The sequence below is a fragment of the Harpia harpyja genome, chromosome 5, assembly GCF_026419915.1.
Source record: "Harpia harpyja isolate bHarHar1 chromosome 5, bHarHar1 primary haplotype, whole genome shotgun sequence".
Classification (NCBI taxonomy): Eukaryota; Metazoa; Chordata; class Aves; order Accipitriformes; family Accipitridae; genus Harpia; species Harpia harpyja.
Genome location: NC_068944.1, coordinates 78830164 through 78846769, shown reverse-complemented (window position 1 = coordinate 78846769; position 16606 = coordinate 78830164). Strand labels below are relative to the sequence as shown.

At 64.2% G+C, this 16606-nt stretch overlaps 2 protein-coding genes across 2 annotated transcripts; both read right to left on the bottom strand.

Moving 5' to 3' along the window:
• Positions 1-55: 55 nt before the first annotated feature.
• Positions 56-3796, bottom strand: LOC128141744 (uncharacterized). Its single transcript, XM_052786816.1, is given in 18 exon segments — positions 56-209; positions 300-618; positions 696-857; positions 942-1017; positions 1019-1173; positions 1334-1418; positions 1420-1474; positions 1558-1619; positions 1621-1782; positions 1784-1888; positions 1984-2353; positions 2447-2493; positions 2495-2629; positions 2631-2721; positions 2828-2989; positions 3078-3364; positions 3482-3579; positions 3726-3796. Coding segments are annotated over 18 exon segments (2535 nt in total). The 5' UTR covers positions 3736-3796.
• A 1122-nt stretch (positions 3797-4918) lies between these two features.
• Positions 4919-15695, bottom strand: RECQL4 (RecQ like helicase 4). Its single transcript, XM_052786815.1, is given in 28 exon segments — positions 4919-5052; positions 5151-5259; positions 5403-5534; positions 5674-5786; positions 5789-5892; positions 6023-6099; positions 6101-6212; positions 6394-6523; positions 6619-6778; positions 7067-7204; positions 7284-7564; positions 8260-8449; positions 8579-8761; positions 8866-9054; positions 9262-9345; positions 9521-9657; positions 9741-9833; positions 9920-10507; positions 10772-10865; positions 10867-10902; positions 11555-11654; positions 12235-12583; positions 12629-12927; positions 13417-13466; positions 13821-13870; positions 13988-14083; positions 14366-14399; positions 15471-15695. Coding segments are annotated over 28 exon segments (4134 nt in total). The 5' UTR covers positions 15555-15695; the 3' UTR covers positions 4919-4930.
• Positions 15696-16606: the final 911 nt, after the last annotated feature.

Genomic DNA, 16606 nt, shown 5'->3' with positions numbered 1-16606 from the left:
CCCGGCGGGGAGGGGACACGAAGGCAGCGCCGCCCCCCCCCCACCCCGAGACCCCTCAGAATTCGGGGAAGACGCTGTAGACCTCCACCTCGCAGAGAGCCAGCGCGTCCTCCCGGCCGGGGATGAGGATGGAGACGTAGCGACCCGGCAGCCCGGCGCAGCAGATGGTGCTGAGCGAACCGGGGCCGGCGTCCGTGATGGTGCCGCAGCTGCCGGGGAGGAAGAGACGGGGCTCAGGAGACGGCGGCACCGCTGGGGTGGTGATCCCCCCCCCCCAAACCCCCACGTTTTCGGCTCACACGGGGTTGAACCTGCCGCGCTCGGCCGGCGCGTCGCCGACGTGGACCTGCGCTCCCCGCAGCCGCTCCCAGCAGCAATCCTGCCGGTTCTTCACCACCACGGCCGCCACGGCGCGGCGCCCGCCCAGGTCCACGCTCCACCACGGCTCCCGCTCTCGCCGCGTGTGGCTACAGGAGCCGTGTTGCCAGACGCCGTCCCGGTTCCCGTCCACGTGTTGCCAGACGCCGTCCCGGTTCCCGTCCACCGCCTTGGATGCGACGCCGGAGCCATTGGAGGTGGAGGATTGCGTCGCCCGCTGCTCCCGCGCCACGTTGGGGGCTGCAAACGCCATGGGGTGGGTGGGTGGGAGGGTGCTGGGGTGCCGGGGGTGGGATGGGGCTCTGCTGGCGGCTCACCTCCAGGCAGCGGGGCGCAGCCTTGCCGGATCACCTCCACCTCGCACAGCACCAGCGCGTCCTCCCGGCCGGGGATGAGGATGGAGACGTAGCGACCGCGAAGCCCGTGGCAGCAGACGGTGCTGAGCGAACCGGGGGCCGGCGTCCGTAATGATGCCGCAGCTGCCGGGAGAGGAGGGAGGAGGAGGATGAGCCGGCACGGTCCCGGCGGGGGTCTTGGCGGCGGTGACGGGGTCCGGGGCTCACACGGGGTTGCGCCGGCCGCGGTCGACCAGGGAGTCCGCCGACGGTGGATCTCGGCACCCTTCAGCCTCTCCCAGCAGGCAGTCGTGGCGGTTCTTCACCACCACGGCGTAGACGGCGTGCCGGCGGCTGAGATCTACGCGCCACCACGGCTCCGGCTCCTCCGTGGTGTGGGCGCAGGAGCCGTGCTCCCAGTTGCTGTCCCGGTTCCCATCGACAGCGTTGGCAGCCACCGCTGCCGGGCGTCAGCACGGACGACTGGTGGCCGGCCGGCCCAGTGCCACGTTCTGGGCTGCGGGGACGGCCGGGCTGGGGCTGCTGCGTCCCCCAAAACACCCCCCGGTCCGTCCCCCCCCCCCCCCAGTCCACTCACCCCCCGGGCAGCGCGGCGCAGCCCTGCTCTACCACCTCCACCTCACAGAGGCTCAGCCGCTCCTCCCGGCCGGGGACGGTGATGGTGACGTAGCGGCCGCGCAGCCCGCCGGCAGCAGACGGTGCTGGTGGAGCCGGGGCTGGTGTCCGTGATGGTGCCGCAGCTGCCGGGACGGGGACGGGGGGGTGAGGGTGGGCAAGCGCCGAAGCAGCCGTGCACCGCGGGGCCCGTCGCGCCGGCACTCACACGGGGTTATTGGTGCCGTGGCCGGCGAGGGAGTCCCCGACGTGGACGCGGGCGCCTTTTAGGCCGGTGCCAGCAGCAGTCCAGGCGGTTCCTCACCACCACGGCCTCCACGGCGCGGCGCCGACCCAGGTCCACCGTCCACCACGGCTCCGGCTCCCTCTTGGTTTGAGAGCAGGAGCCGTGCCGCCAGTTACCATCCCGGTTCCCATCCACGGCGTTCACGGCGCTGCCCGGCGCGGCCGGCTGTGGAGGACTGTGCCGCCAGGCGCCGCAAGGCCAGGTTTTGGGCTGGGGGACGCCACGGGACGGTGACGCCAGCTCCGGCTGCTCGCTGCCAGCGGTGACCCGTGGCCAGGCATCACCCCACGGGCACAGAGCTGGCGCCGGGGTCCTGTCCTCCCCCGGTCCCTCCAGGAACCCTCACACCGCGTCCCGGCACACCGACGTGCCCACCAGCTCAGCGACACGTGTGACATCCACGTCCCCAACCCTGGGACCCTCACGCCCCCGCCCCAATTTCTCCTGGCGCTGCAGGGACCGGATCACCTCTGGGGGGCTCGGGGAGGTCAACGCTCGCCGACGGCCATCCGGCACGTGCTGGCTCCCTGCCGGGGGGGTCTTTCGGTCCTTACCGGCCGGGCGGGGGGAAGCAGCTCTCTGCGCCGTCACCTCCACTTCGCAGAGGACGAGGAAATCCTCCCGGCCGGGGATGATGACGGAGACGTAGCGACCCGGCAGCCCATTGCAGCAGACGGTGCTGGTGGAGCCAGGACCGGTCTCCAAGATGGCCCCGCAGCTGCCGGGAGAGAACCGTCATGGCTACGGCCAGCGGGAGAGTCCCCACGCCGGGGTCGGGGGGGGGGGGGCCTCGCCGGGGGACCCCACTCACACAGGGTTGCGCTTGCCGTGGTCGGCCAGGGAGTCCCCGACGTGGACCCTGGGCGCCGAGGAGGCTCTCCCAGCAGCAGTCGCGGCGGTTGGTGACGGTGACGGCGTCGACGGTGTACCGGCGACCCAGGTCTACACGCCACCACGGCTCCAGCTCCTTCTCGGTGTGGGCGCAGGAGCCCGCGCTCCCAGTCGGCGTCGCCGTTCCCGTCCACGGCGTTGGCGGCCAGGCTGATGGCGTTCAGCGTGGACGACTGGGCGACGGGGCGACCCCACCTGCGCCACGTCGAGGGCTGGAATTGCCGGAGGGAGCGTGGCACGAGGCTGCCGGCTCCGGCTGTCGCCCTGCCGGCCCCCCGCGGCCCCACCGGGAGCCCCTCACCCTCCGGGCAGGGGGAGGCAGCCCTGCAGCACCACCTCCACCTCGCACAGCACCAGCGCGTCCTCCCGGCCGGGGATGAGGATGGAGACGTAGCGACCCGGCAGCCCGGCGCAGCAGATGGTGCTGAGCGAACCGGGGCCGGCGTCCGTGATGGTGCCGCAGCTGCCGGGGAGGAAGAGACGGGGCTCAGGAGATGGCGGCACCGCTGGGGTGGTGATCCCCCCCCCAAACCCCCACGTTTTCGGCTCACACGGGGTTGAACCTGCCGCGCTCGGCCGGCGCGTCGCCGACGTGGACCTGCGCTCCCCGCAGCCGCTCCCAGCAGCAATCCTGCCGGTTCTTCACCACCACGGCCGCCACGGCGCGGCGCCCGCCCAGGTCCACGCTCCACCACGGCTCCCGCTCTCGCCGCGTGTGGCTACAGGAGCCGTGGTTGCCAGACGCCGTCCCGGTTCCCGTCCACCGCGTTGACGGCGATGCTGACGTTGGGGAAGACGGAGGACTGGCTGGCCGGGCGCCCCAGCGCCGCGTTATAAGCTGCCAAGGAGGGGGGTCAGCCCATCAACGGGGTGTCCCGGCGAGGCTTCGTCCCGCCGGGGAGCGACTTCATGGATGCTCCCACCGGCGAGGAAGGGCGAAGGGTTGGGGACTCACCAGCCGGCGGGAGGAGGCAGCCCTGGGCGGGCCGCATCCTGCGCCAGGAACCTCACCGAGCAGCAGCAGAGCCCAAGGCAGGGCCGTGGCGTGGGGGGCTGCGGAGGGAGGGGGAGCGCGGCAGGTCGGGGACCACCCCTAAGTGCCGGGGAGAGGGTCCCACCACGGGGAGAGGGTCCTAGCCCGCTCTCCAGGCGTACCCCCGAGCCCACCGGCTCCCACGGGTCTCACCGTCGGCGCTTACCACGAGACATGCTGGTGAGGGACGGCTGGAGGGTCTCCGCCAGCCCCTCCGTGATGATCCGGCCACCGGCGTACCCTCGCCGCCTCCCTGCTCCGGGAAAACCTAAAGGGAAGAGGATGAGGAGGAAAGATCCGGCGCCGCGGCCAGCTGGGGTTTCCTTTGGGGCTGGTGGAGGAGGAGGAGGAGGAGAGGAGGGATGGAGGAGGCTGCGGCGCCGGTGTCTCTCAGGATGGCACGGGCTCGGCACCCAGCTCCACCGGTTAATGTTTAAAAAGGTTTTGGCAACACACGGTTGGGTGCCGCTCGCGGCGTGACCTTCCCCAACCGCAGACGACACCGTGCCGGGGAAGGACGGCGCGTCCCGTGGGAGCCCGGGCGCCAGGAGGAAACTGGGGCGTGAAGTTCTCCAGTTGGAAACCAGTTTCCACCCCAGCCCTGCCGGGATGGTTTCGGTTGTCCAAGAGCTGACGGTGGTGAAAACCAAACTGGTTTTTGGCGGTGGAGGGGGAAAGGGCTTCATCCTCCCTGGGTCTTCCCGGGAGCTGGGGGGGGAGAGAACCCAATTTTGGCTGGAATAGGGGGTAGGGAAGGACCGGCACGACAGGGATGGCCAAGGTGATGGCCCCCCCTTATTGCCATGGGCAACGGTCCTCCTACATCACCCCTGCTGCCGTGGTGACAGACCCCCCCATCAACCCCCCCATCACCGTGGCGATGGTGCATGTACCCCCCCCCCGTCCTCCCACCCGCGCTGGGGGTGTCACCCACAGCCGATTCACCCCCCTGGCGCAGGCAGAAAAGTATAGGCAGGAGGCGGGGGGGTAAAAGGTCGGTAGCCTTTATTAATTCCTTGATAAAAATCCAGATAAAAATCCCTGCCGCACTGGGAAAGGCTCAGTGCGGGCAGGACAAGCAGCCCCCCCCCAGGAGGCAGCACTTGCCCTCCCCATCCCCTCCTATGCAGCTTCAGAGGGGGTAGGGTGCAGGCGGGGGGGGGGGGGGAGATGTGCGCAATAAACGAGCCTGCGCTCGTTACACCCCGCTTCTCGGCGTTAGGGTGGTCTCTGCTCCCCCCCCTCCTCAAAACGGGGCCTTCGGGGGGGTGACGGCAGCTGGCAGGGAGCCGGCGAAACCCCGCCCCCCCCGGGGGCCACGGTGACCGTCCCTCGAGGGCGAGGCGGCCGCCACCATTTTGCCTCCTGCCCTCACCTGCTGGCCAAGATCTCCTCGGTGGCCAGGCGGGTGAGCTGGTGGAAGTCGAAGGTGAGATATCTCCTCCAGAACCGGCGGTCGCGGCCGTAGACCTGGGCAGGGAAACAGGGGCTGCCTGCGGAGAGCGGGCAGAGAAGACCCCGGTTAGGAGGGGGACGGGCAGGTGCCGGAGCGAGGCGGAAGAAGCCCAAATTCGGCACCTCCTCGTCTTACCGATGCCGTGAAATATCCTGGCGACGGCCCTGCCGGAGAACTTCTCGTCCTGGCGGATGGCGAGGAAATGGCGGATGTCGGCGCGGATCTGGCTCTCCCAGTCCCACAGCTGCAAAAGAAAGGAGACGGCGGGGGTCACGTCCCTCCTCATCCTCACCCCAAACCCATCCCTGGTCTCGTCTAAACCGGAGCCGCCGTGTACCAGAAATACTGGCTGATGGCCCGGCTCCCAGTAAAAGTGGATTTGCTCACTTTAGCGTCGCCGAGATCTTCCTCCTCCTCTTCCTCCTCCTCCTCGCAGCCACGCGCAGCCTGCTCGCCAGCGGGCTCCTTCTCGAAGTAGTCGCTGAGCAGAGCCTTCAGGCAGGAACTCCTCTCTTCTTCCTCATCCGCAGGGTGAGGGGCCACAGGTCTGGGAAGGCCACACTGTGCGCCCCAGCGTCAACCTCCTCCCTTCCCAGTACCAAAACTGGCCCCAAACTGGGAAGGACGGGAGGGCGGGCAACCGTGGGGGCCGCCACACAGAGGGCTCTGCGAGGGTTGGGTGGTCTTCTCCACCTGCGCTCCACCTCTGGAAGGCCTGGAAGCAGGCGCGGAGTTGTCCAAGAGCCATCTTCTCCCTGGCCACCACCTTCGGTGGAGGAAATCGCAGACAGAGTCCAGCTCCTGGTCGGTGAGGTCGCCGTAGGCACGTAGGTGGAAGGACAGCTCTCCAAACTCCACCACGACCCCGCTCTTCCCCCTTGCTGCGACCGTCTGAAGGCACCAAGAGCTGGTTGAAACCGGTGCCCGCCGAGATCCGGCACCCACCGAGACCCAGCCGGCTGCCGGCAGCGCAGGAGGGATTTTTCCCCCCCCCTCCAATGAGGAACCCGGGCATGCCGGTACCTTGCCGCAGGCGCGGATCCCACTGGAGCTGGCGCAGGGCGCGTTTCACCAGCGGTACTTCCCCAACCCATGGAGTCGCTCAGCGAGACCACGTCGAATTCCAGGGAGCTGGCGTTGCTGTGGTCCCTCCCTGCCAGGCGCTCCCGGGCCAGGAAGACGGCGATGGGGGGAGAACTGAGGGCAGGAGACACCCGAAAAACGCTGGCACCACGGCTTGGAGCCCACTTTTTACCTCCAACAGACCCCAGGGCTGCGGAGCAGCTCCCACCCGGCAGAGACCACGCCGCGGGGGCTCGCCCCTAGCACAGGGAACGTCGTGGAATTGACACCCGGTGCTCCGTGGCGCAGGTCTAACCTCCGTGCCGCGGTCCGGAGCTGCTGGGGTCCCCTGTAGCACAGGAGCCGGCAGGAGGAGTAGGTGTGAGGCAGCAGCTCCAGCCAGCGCTGCGGATGCAGCTCCAGGTAGCACAGGAGGGTCTCGATGCCTGTGAGAGAGGAGAGCGGGGAGTTGCGGAGCGATCCCAATCCCCTTCGGGACCTCCGCCGGCCTCGCTCGGGGGCCGATTCCCCCCCCCCTCACCTTCCTCCCGTATGTCCAGGGATTCCACGGTTTGTTGGATGGGGATGGCTCGCTCGTGCTTGTAGCACACCCGCTGCCCACTCTGCCTCGCCACGCCGCCGCTGCCGCTGTCCTCCTCCTCCAAGAGCTCGGCCATTTCGGCATCCTCCACCTCCCCGTCCTGCGAGGGACACGGCACGCAGCGCGGTGTCACCGGTTAGAGGACGGGCAGGATCCTGCCTTCTTTTTGGGACATCCCAACCGCTCTCCTGCCCGTTCCTGGCCAGATCCTATACCACGGCTCACCTTGCCCCCAGCACTGGTGCTCCCCAGGCTTCCCTCAACTGATTTAAGCTCCCTGATGTGACCACCCAACAATTAAAAGCGTTTTCTACCACGTTAGCTCGTTACTTAATGAGTTAAAAAGCCGCAAAGGCCACGGGAGTGGGGCCCTCAGCACCTTCCTCACCCTGATGACGTCCTGGTGTTTCTGGTGCAGCTCCAAGCACTTGCAGGGAGAGAAAACCTTCTGCACCAGCTTCTTGATGGTGAAAAAATCCACCGTGTCGCCGTAAATATGGCGCCGCAGCTCGTGGAGATCCCCACCCTGGGGAAGCAGTGGTAAGCCTTGGGGAAGACCCCCAAAATGGAGGGGACCCCCCCCACACCCCGCTGGCAGGCCCTACCTCCGGCTCCAAGAAGAGATGGCAGTGAGCCGGCTCACCGTCTCGCCCGGCCCGGCCGATCTCCTGCACGTAACTCTCGAAATTTTTGGGCATGTTGTAATGCACGATGCCGCGGGACGTCCCCGATTTATCCAACCCCATGCCGAAAGCCACCGTGGCCACCACCACGCGGAGTTGGCCGCTCATGAAACTCTTCTGGACGCGGCGGCGTTCGGCAGCAGATAGGCCGGCATGGTAAGCGTCCGCAATCCACTTCAGCGGCCGGCGGACGCTCTTCTTTGCTGAAAGAAAGTGGGGAGAGAGGTTTTAACAGCGTTTAATTAGTGATTTCCATCGGCAAAAGCAGAGCAGCTAATTAAATCAGGGATGGACATGAGCAGCAAACCCCGCCTGTGGCAGAAATCAGCCCTGGGGACGGGGTGCCGTGGGCAGGAGCAGGGCTGCTGCTCCGCAGCAAAGGGGTGTACGCTCCTCGTTAGCTGCCAGAAGTCGTCAAGCCCCGGCTGGTTTGGAAGTGGGACGGCATGAGCTCGCCGAAGCTTCAGCAAACAACAGCAGAGCTTGGCCACGGATCCACATTGTGGATTTTGAGGGAAAATAAAGACTCCCAGTCACGGCTACGAGGTTCGGAAAGAAAAAAACCCCAGACCGCCGTACAATGAAGGCTTCCTGCGTACCAAACCCAACGTCGAGCCTTATTAATGACAGCTGATTAGCATCCATCATTATCGGCTGTCGCTAGAAAAATCAAAGCCTGGCTTTAGAGCCTCTGACGCAGGCGAGGGAAGATAAATGCTCTGCTGCCGTCAAGAGCAGCGCTCCGCGGCCGGGTGAAGCCGCCGATGGAGCCAGACTTTGGGCGCCAGAAACCTTGAGCATGGCTCATTTCCTAGGGATTCTCCATTCTAGCGTGGATTCACCAGACAGGATATTTTGGGCTCACGCTTCTTTCAGAGAGCGAGGCCGTGCCGCCTACCCTTTGCTTTCTTCCTTTCGGCAGCATCCCGTCCCGGCTCTTGGGCTCCGGCGGGTTCCTTCAGCAGCGTTCCTTGGAGGCAGGTCCGGATAAGGGCTGCGATGCGAGCTGTCTCCTCCCGCCTCGTGCAGTAGACGATGATGGAGTCCAGGCACCCAAAACGTTCCCCTTGCAGCAGCGCGATGAGGGCCTGCGGGGCAGAGAAGGGGGTGAAGGTCCCCCCAAAAAAGGGCTGGGGATCTTCTCTCCTAGAAGATCCACTCTGGATCCAGCGTCACAGCAACAAATCCGATTTCTTTAGATCCATCCTTGTCCCTACCTGATCCCTGTCCCTGTCCATCGAGACAGAGAGGTGCAAGTTCGGGGGCACGGCGGCGGAACGCACGGCTATCCCTTCCTCTGCTGGGATGCCGAGGTGTTGGGCCACGTCCCGTGCCGTGGCCAGGGTGGCGGTCGCCGTCAGGCCCAGGAAGCAACGCACGCCCAGGCGATCCCGGAGAACCTGCCAAGAAGAAGGGAAAAAAAAAAACCAAACCAGGAGCCTGACATCCCTCCTGGCCCCGATGGGTTCCCTCCGCCTCGGGGTGGGTTTTCCCCCTCACGCACCTTGCAGAGCTGCAGGTAGCAGGGACGGAAATTGTGGGACCACTCGGAGACGCAGTGGGCTTCGTCGATGCAGGCGAAGGCCACGGCCGGCAGCTGATCGGCGGAGGGCAGGCAGCCGGATCCCGATCCGCTTCCGCCAACCAGGGCCTCGGGGGACAGCAGCAGCACCTGCACCTCACCCTGCCTCACCTGTACCGGGAGCACCGGATCAGGGAGGAGAGAAGCACAAGGGGTGCTTTACCCGCTCTCCCAGGGGAACGGCCTGGCCAGGACATGGCATCGCCGCTGTCCGGCACTGCCCTCACCGGGATTACGCGACCGCGTGGGTACGGCGATGGTGGCGGGGACCCGAGTGTGCACGGTTCTCCCCGGCGAGTTCAGAGCCCCGTCCCTCACCTTCTCCATCACCGCTTCCCGTTGGGCTTTGGTCATGTTGGAGTGGATGCAGACGGCCTTCAGGCACGGCGGCAGCCCCGAGACCTGGAAGCGAAGCCCGTCACTCGGCCACGCTGGCCTCCGGTAATTTGAGGGGGAACCCCCTCGGACACCCACCTCCCCCGTTTTGGGTGCACGCGAGCCTTGAACCGCAGCGACGCGCACCCAGCGGCGTCCTCGCGGGGGTTGGGGTGGGAGAACCGGGATATCTGAGCGGTACCTGGTCATCCATCAGGGACACCAGCGGGGAGATGACCAAGGTGAGGCACTGGGAGCGCTTGTGGTAGAGGTAAGCGGGGAGCTGGTAGCAGAGGGACTTCCCCATCCCCGTCGATAACACCACCAGCGTGGACAGGCCTGGCAGAACGAGGGGTTGGGGACTTCGCTCACGGGGAGCCCAAACCCCGCGGAGGAAAGGAGGTCGTGGGGGAAAAACCCACCGGAGAGGATCCTCATGACGGTCAGCTCCTGGCCCGGGCGGAAGGAGCTGTAGCCCAGCGCCTTCAGAGCCTCAAACACCTCCTCCGGGGTCTCTGCAGGGGGAAGGACACCCAGTCAGGTGGGGACCAGAGGGGCCAAACCCACCCGGCCCCGCTCCGAGCGCCGCGGGGAGCCGTACCTCGCACCTTCCCCTCCGGCCCCAGGCCATAGAGGGGCTCCATGGGTGCAGGGGGAGCGGGCGGCTCGTACGCCGGCCTCCGTACATCCAGGTAAGTCGTTGCCTCTAAAATCTTCTCGGATCTTTCCTGGTCGCTGGTTCCGTTCTCTGCCAGGGATGAAGGCAGCAATCGGGAACCGCAGGCAGCTTTTCCTACCCTGCCTGGACACCCACTGCCACGCAGGAGCAAGCACGGTGAGCCTGCCCGTATTTTAGGCCAGTGTTCCCGGAGGAGACACATCCCAGCACAAACCCAGGCTGCTGAAGCCACCTTTTGATGCCAGGCAAACCCTCCCGGGAGCGCAAACAAACTTCCCACAGGGAAAAGGAAACGATTCCACGTCTCCCGGAGTTCATCCCGGAGCCAGCCACAGCGTGTCAGCGTGAGAGCGAGGCAAGCCAGCAGGCCAGCAAGCCACGGGGCCTCACCGGAGAAGGAGAGCTCTTGGCAGATCGTGTTGGTCCTGCGAGCCACTTCTTCCAGCGTGGGCAGGGGAGCCTCTTCCTCTTCATCCGCCCAGCCGCCCTCCTCCGGCAGCGGGCCGGCAGCTGTCTCTGCAGGTGGGAAACGGGTCCCTTCTCTACTTAAATCCACGGTAAAGAAACCGCCTCATTTTTTCACCCTCTTCCCACAAGTTCTTATCCCTGCAAATCCTTAAGCCAACAGCGGAGAGAAGCCGCAGGGAGGTGGGAAAGCCCGATGGATGCTTCCCATCCTCCAGCCTCCGTTATGCCTGCTTTGGCGCAGCCGGATCCGAACCCGGTCCACGGCTTTGCCAAACAAACCCCATAATCCGGCGTTCAGAGCCTTACCTCGGCCCTGGCACGCTGATGCCCAGTGCCCCGTCCCGCCGCACCTGAAGCAGACGTCCGAGCTTCGGTCGATGGATCCACTGCCTCCTCCGAAGCCGCTCTGCTTTCTTCTTCCACTTCTGCTTCCACACCTGTGAAACAGGACCATCTCCAGTTATTTTTATATTATTATTTTTAATAAAAGTATGTTTTATTATGTTTTACCTTGCCCCGGCACCGGGCTTCTGCCAAAGCACTGCATAAGCATGCCAAGCTTTAAAAAAATAAAGGCAATTTTCTTCCAGCTGATGCTCGCCTCACCCAGAGATGATCCCGGAAGATTTCACGTTAATTAAAGGGGAGATATTAAAAAAATCCTAGGACTTTGTGGCAGAGCTGAAGCCGAAAAGGCCGAGCGGCCTCTTTACCCAGCAGGACAAGCCCGCTACGGCGAGGTCTTTCCCCTCGCATGGCGTTTTCAGGGCGAAGCTGCTGCTGAAGGCAGGGAAGTCAGGCAGCAGCGGGAGGCGCAGGGAGCTGAGCCGTGCCTCCTGCCTGCGCGGTCACAAAATAAAAAGATAAATTAACTAGAAGGTAAAATATGGAAATTGAAAGAACGACACGAAGATGAGCGAGAGCCGGAGAGTTTTAAATTCATCCTGGGCCAGATGAACTTAAATTTGACTGGAAATGGGTTCGGCGGTGAGAGCGGGCGAGCAGCACGGTCCTGTCCGGCAGGAGGCTTTCGGTGATGCCCTGGGACATGCCGGCGGTGCGGAGGCAGCCACCGAGCGGGGACGTTACCTGCTTGCGAAGGTGATTTCCCCGCAGGGCGTATCCTCGGACGTAAGATTTCTTCTTCAGGTTAAGCCTGACGAAGTTGCCGCCTCTCTGCGGAGGTGCTCTGTGGGGAGAGAGCTTGGCTAGGAACCCCGCTGCCCACGTGTGGCAGCGGCTCAGGGGGGGCCATCGGGTCCCCATCCTCCCCCTGCCACCCCTCAGCTCTTGCCTGCACCCAGCACCCTGCCCGCAAAACAGCTTTGAGGGAAATAAACTCGAAATCTTTCATCCCTTAAACATGACCAAAGGCGACACGGATGCTCGCGGGAGAGGCGAAACGTGTGCAGGGCATAATTATGTACAAAAATCAGACATAAAAAAAACCAACCACCCCAAACTTATTCCTTCCCCCTCTCCAAATCCCTGACTTAAAGAAGGAGGAATTAGGGAAAGAACAGCTCACTATTTATAAAAATTAACAGGAAAAAGCTCCCTGGGCGCTCTCAGTGTCCTTTTCCAACCACGTTTTCGTGCTTTTGAGCACCACAAGGCATCGTCGCAGCCCGTGACCTGAAGGGCTCTGGCAACCCCCCCACGGGAGTTTGAAGCGAGCTGTGAGCTACACCAAGGCAGGCGAACCTGCAGCAGAGCGCCCGGCAGCGCCACCGGCACGCCGGCAGCGCCGGGAAGTCGGCAGGACCTACCTGGCAGCACCAGCTCTGCGGGTGGGTCTGGGCTTCTCCTCCTCCTCCTCCTCCTCCAACTCTCCCAGGATGTTTTCCAAGGGATCCGACACCTTCCTGCTCTCCTTTTGGGCTGCCGCACGCTTTTCTTCTCCTCCTTCTCTTCCTCCTCGCTCTGCTTCAGCCCACTGGCGGCACCGAATGTTGCCTTGGCTGAGTCCCGGTGGCACCGCCTGAGCTTCGTGGGAGCCGCCGCGCCGTCTCCACCATCTCCGCGTGGCCTTTTCCTCCCGGAATCTTCCACCGATGGTATCCCACTGCCCCCCTCCTGCTGTGGGGGGGCACATCCGATCTCTCCCTGCTCCCTCTCCTGTGTGGCACCCGGGATTGCCCCTTCATCCCCCAGTGTCCCCCTGGCACCTCCGCAGCCAGGCGGGATCCAGCGAGCCCAGTCTCTGTGCCACCGTCCGCTTCAGCTGCTGGAATTTATTTGGCGGGCGGCGGCAGGGGGGCTTCAACCCTGCAGAGAGGACGATGGGGGCCAACCCCGACACTGAGGGAGGAAGGAGGAGATCTCCCGGCTCGCCTCCCTCACTCTGCGAAGCCTCCACCGGTGCCGTGGCTTTGTCACTTGTCCCCAAATTTGTCTGAAGCCCAGGGACAGCCAGGGTTTGCCTGGCAGTGGGGGTCCTCCTCGGGGTCAGGGGGTGTCTCCTGTGGATGGGGGAGAAGGACAGACGGGGGTCAGATCGTCCTCCGAAACTCCGCACCCCATCTCCAAATCAAAGGGGACCTTCGCCGGCATTTGTGGGTGCTCTGCACCCTCAGCTCCCACCGTCTGCTAACAGCCGGGGGCTCTGGCAGGAGGGCCTGTGATTTTGGGGGGGCTCTGGCAGGAGGGGGCCGCAATTTCGGAGTGGCCAGAGGGGGGAAAAAAGGTCACAAGCAGCTTCAGTAGAAGCTTCTCTCTGCGCTGCAGCGGTCAGCGCCAATTCCCGGCCAGCCCTGACCTTCCCGGCAGCTCCCAGGTTGGATTTCAGCTTCATCCCGTAGTACTGTGCCGAGGCTTTCGGCACAGCGCAGCTGCGGCAGCTCAGCCTAGGGGTTTTCGGCTGTCGGTTCAGGTGTGCACCCCAACAACCGGACTCCGGCACCTGCAATGACACTGCAAAGCGTTAAATCCAAACCATTAAATCCCCAAACCTGTTAAATCCAAACAAATTGAATCCTATCACGAAGATGAGCTCCAATACCTCCGAGAGGAGAAAGGAGCTGGACAACAAGCTCGATATGATCACACCGTGGCATCTTTCGGCCGCAGGCAGCACGTCCAGCGTGCTTTGGGGTGAAAAATGCAGTTCCTGGGGCATTTATCACCTCACCCTAAGCACAGGGGCTGGCTTGATCGTTTGCCTCGTTAAGAGGCTGGTTAAAATGAGCCCACGCTTTCAGCAGCCTGGATGCTGGCGAGCGTAAAGCGTGCGAGGGATCGCAGGCGTTCAGTTTCCCACCCCCACGGTGCCCTTATACGCTCTGTTTGGGGTGTCTTATTCTCCCACAAAGCCAAAAATAGGCATTATATGGTGCCAATTAGACAATTTCCTTACTAAGGTCAAATAAACCCCCTTATAAACAGGCAGGATGACCATGGCTTTGTCTGCAGTAAAGGACAAAGCACAAACACCCCAAAGTGCTCGCGTCAAGGGTGAATCTCGGGGGTTCAGGGTTCCCGGAGACAAAACCCAAGGCCGAAGTCAGGGTGGTTCTCTGGTACCTGCTCCGGGGCTGCCGGTTGGCAGGAGGGACTGAGCCGTGAGGGATCCGACTCCCTCTCTCTGCTGCTTGAGCATCTTGTACTCCTTATAGAGCCCTGTGACAGATTGTCAAGACCGTTTTTTGGTGTATTTGGTACTTACCGGAAAACCCCAGCAGTTCCCACACCGAGAACAATCAATGTGTGTCACCAAAGACTCCCCTGACATCAAACCAACCCGACGATGAGTGTCCAGCTCGGCATGAGGGGTCACCCCCACCCACGAAGCACCCACAGCTCCAGCCGAGCGCTCCACCTGCCTGTGGGGGGAGCCCAGCACCACCCAGGACCCTAAAATACCCCCTGAGGGTGGGGGGGGGTGGCAGGGCTGGCACTCACGTCTGGTGTCCTCTGGAGCTGCCTCGATGTCAGCCTGCAAGGCAAACATGTAAAGAGATCATTATTTCAGGCTATGGAGCAAGTTATCGTTATTTTCTGCTGCCGTGGAACGAGAGAGGGCTGGCTTGGGGTTTGTATTTATTTTTTTTTTTTTAAAAAAAACCTGCTGTTGGGGCAGCGTCACACTTGTTCCTGACTCTGGGATGTCTGTTCTCCTGTGATTTCTTTAGGTATAAGATGTACCTTATAGAAATGGAGGTGCCCCACTGATGGAGGGGGTTCTCACCATGGGGTGCCCCTTTGGTGGGGGGCTGGGTTAGGGGTGCTGTGGGGTACCCCTGTGATAGGGGTCTGGGTTAGGGGGGGCTGTGGGGTGCCCCACTGATGGGGGGTCTGGGTTAGGGGGTCCCACCATGGGGTGCCCCTTTGGTGGGGGTCTGGTTTAGGGGTGCTGTGGGGTGCCCCACTGATGGAGGGATGGGTTAGGTGGGCTGTGGGGTGCCCCTATGATAGGGGACTGGGTTAGGGGTGCTGTGGGGTGCCCCACTGATGGGGGCCTGAGTTAGGGGTCCCACCACAGGGTGCCCCACTGATGGAGGGATGGGTTAGGGATCCTACCATGGGCTCTCCCTTTGGTGGGTCTGGGTTAGGGGTGCTGTGGGGTGCCCCTGTGATAGGGGTCTGGGTTAGGGGTTCTGTGGGGTGCCCCACTGATGGGGGTCTGGGTTAGGGGTCTCACCATGGGGTGCCCCATTAATGGAGGGCTGGGTTAGGGGGCTGTGGGGTGCCTCTTTGGTGGAAAGGAAGAAGGCTGGTTAGGGGAGCCATGGGGTGCCCCACTGATGGAGGGATGGGTTAGGAGGGCTGTGGGGTGCCCCTATGATAGGGGACTGGGTTAGGGGTGCTGTGGGGTGCCCCTGTGATAGGGGTCTGCGTTAGGGGTGCTGTGGGGTGCCCCACTGATGAGGGGCTGAGTTAGGGCTCCCACCCGGCTACTGCCACAGGCCTTGGCCGGAGCCCACCGCCAGCAGCCGGCTGAGGCTGGATGCCGGGGAAAAGCCCTTCTCCCACAGCTCTCGACCACCCCCCCCCCGCCCTCAGGCACCTGGCTGGGCTTCCTCCGCCGCTCCCGCAGGAAATCCGCCTCCCACCGCTTCAGCAGGGCCTTCACCTCCTGCCGCCGCTCCATGGCGCCCAGAGAGGGGCCGGGTGCCGGGCAGGGATCCTCGGGGAAGAGGCTCCGAGGGCCTCCTGAGGGACCGGGAGCCGCCCGGGGCTGTGTGTGTGAGGGAACCAGGGGTCCGTGCCTCAGAGCGGCGGGTAGAGCGAACCTCCCGCTCCCGCCTCGCTTCGACCAATGGGAAGGGAGGGAAAGCTGACGGACAGCGGGAAAAGCCAACGGGAGGAGCGAGGAGAGGCGCCGCCGCCGAGGAACGGCGTTGGGGACCGCCTCCCTTGGTCAGCCTCGCTCTCTGATTGGTGCGGAGGGGTGAGGGGGTGGGGTGGGGTGCCGTGCTGGGCGTTCAGTGCGCATGCCCGGAAGCGGGGCGGCTGTGGGGGTCCGGCGGAGAGTGGGGGGCTGCGGGCGCGCGGTGAGTGGGCGGGGCCAGCGGCCGCCGCCATGTTGGGGGGGGGGAGAAGAAGAAGCTGTGAGGTGTCCCTGTCATGGCGGGGGGGTTAGGGGGGGGGCTGTGGGGTGTCCTTGTCACGGGGGGGGTGGGTTAGGGGGGCTGTGGGGTGTCCTTGTCGTGAGGGGAAGTGGGTTAGGGGTCCCACCATGGGGCGCCCCTTTGGTGGGGGGTGGGTTGGGGGGGGGCTGTGGGGTGCCCCACTGATGGGGGGGGTGGGTTAGGGGTCTCACCATGGGGCACCCCGCTGATGGGGGTCTGTTTTAGGGGGTGTTGTGGGGTGCCCCCACTGATGGGGGGGGGTGGGTTTTGGGGTCCCGCCATGGGGTTCCCCTTTGGTGGGGGGGCTCGTTTAGGGGTGTTGTGGGGTGCCCCTTTCATGGGGGGCTGGGGGTAGGGGTCCCACCATGGGGTGACCCTTGGGTGGAGGTCTGTTTTAGGGGGGGCTGTGGGGTGCCTCTTTGAGGGGGGGCTGGTTTAGGGGTGTTGTGGGGTGCCCCTTTGGTGGGGGGTTTTAACCTCCTGCTGTGGGGTGCTTTTGGGGGGGGGGGGGATATCTAGATTAGGGGGTACCGTGGGGCAAACCCCTCGCTGCCAGGACCTGTGGGGGCCG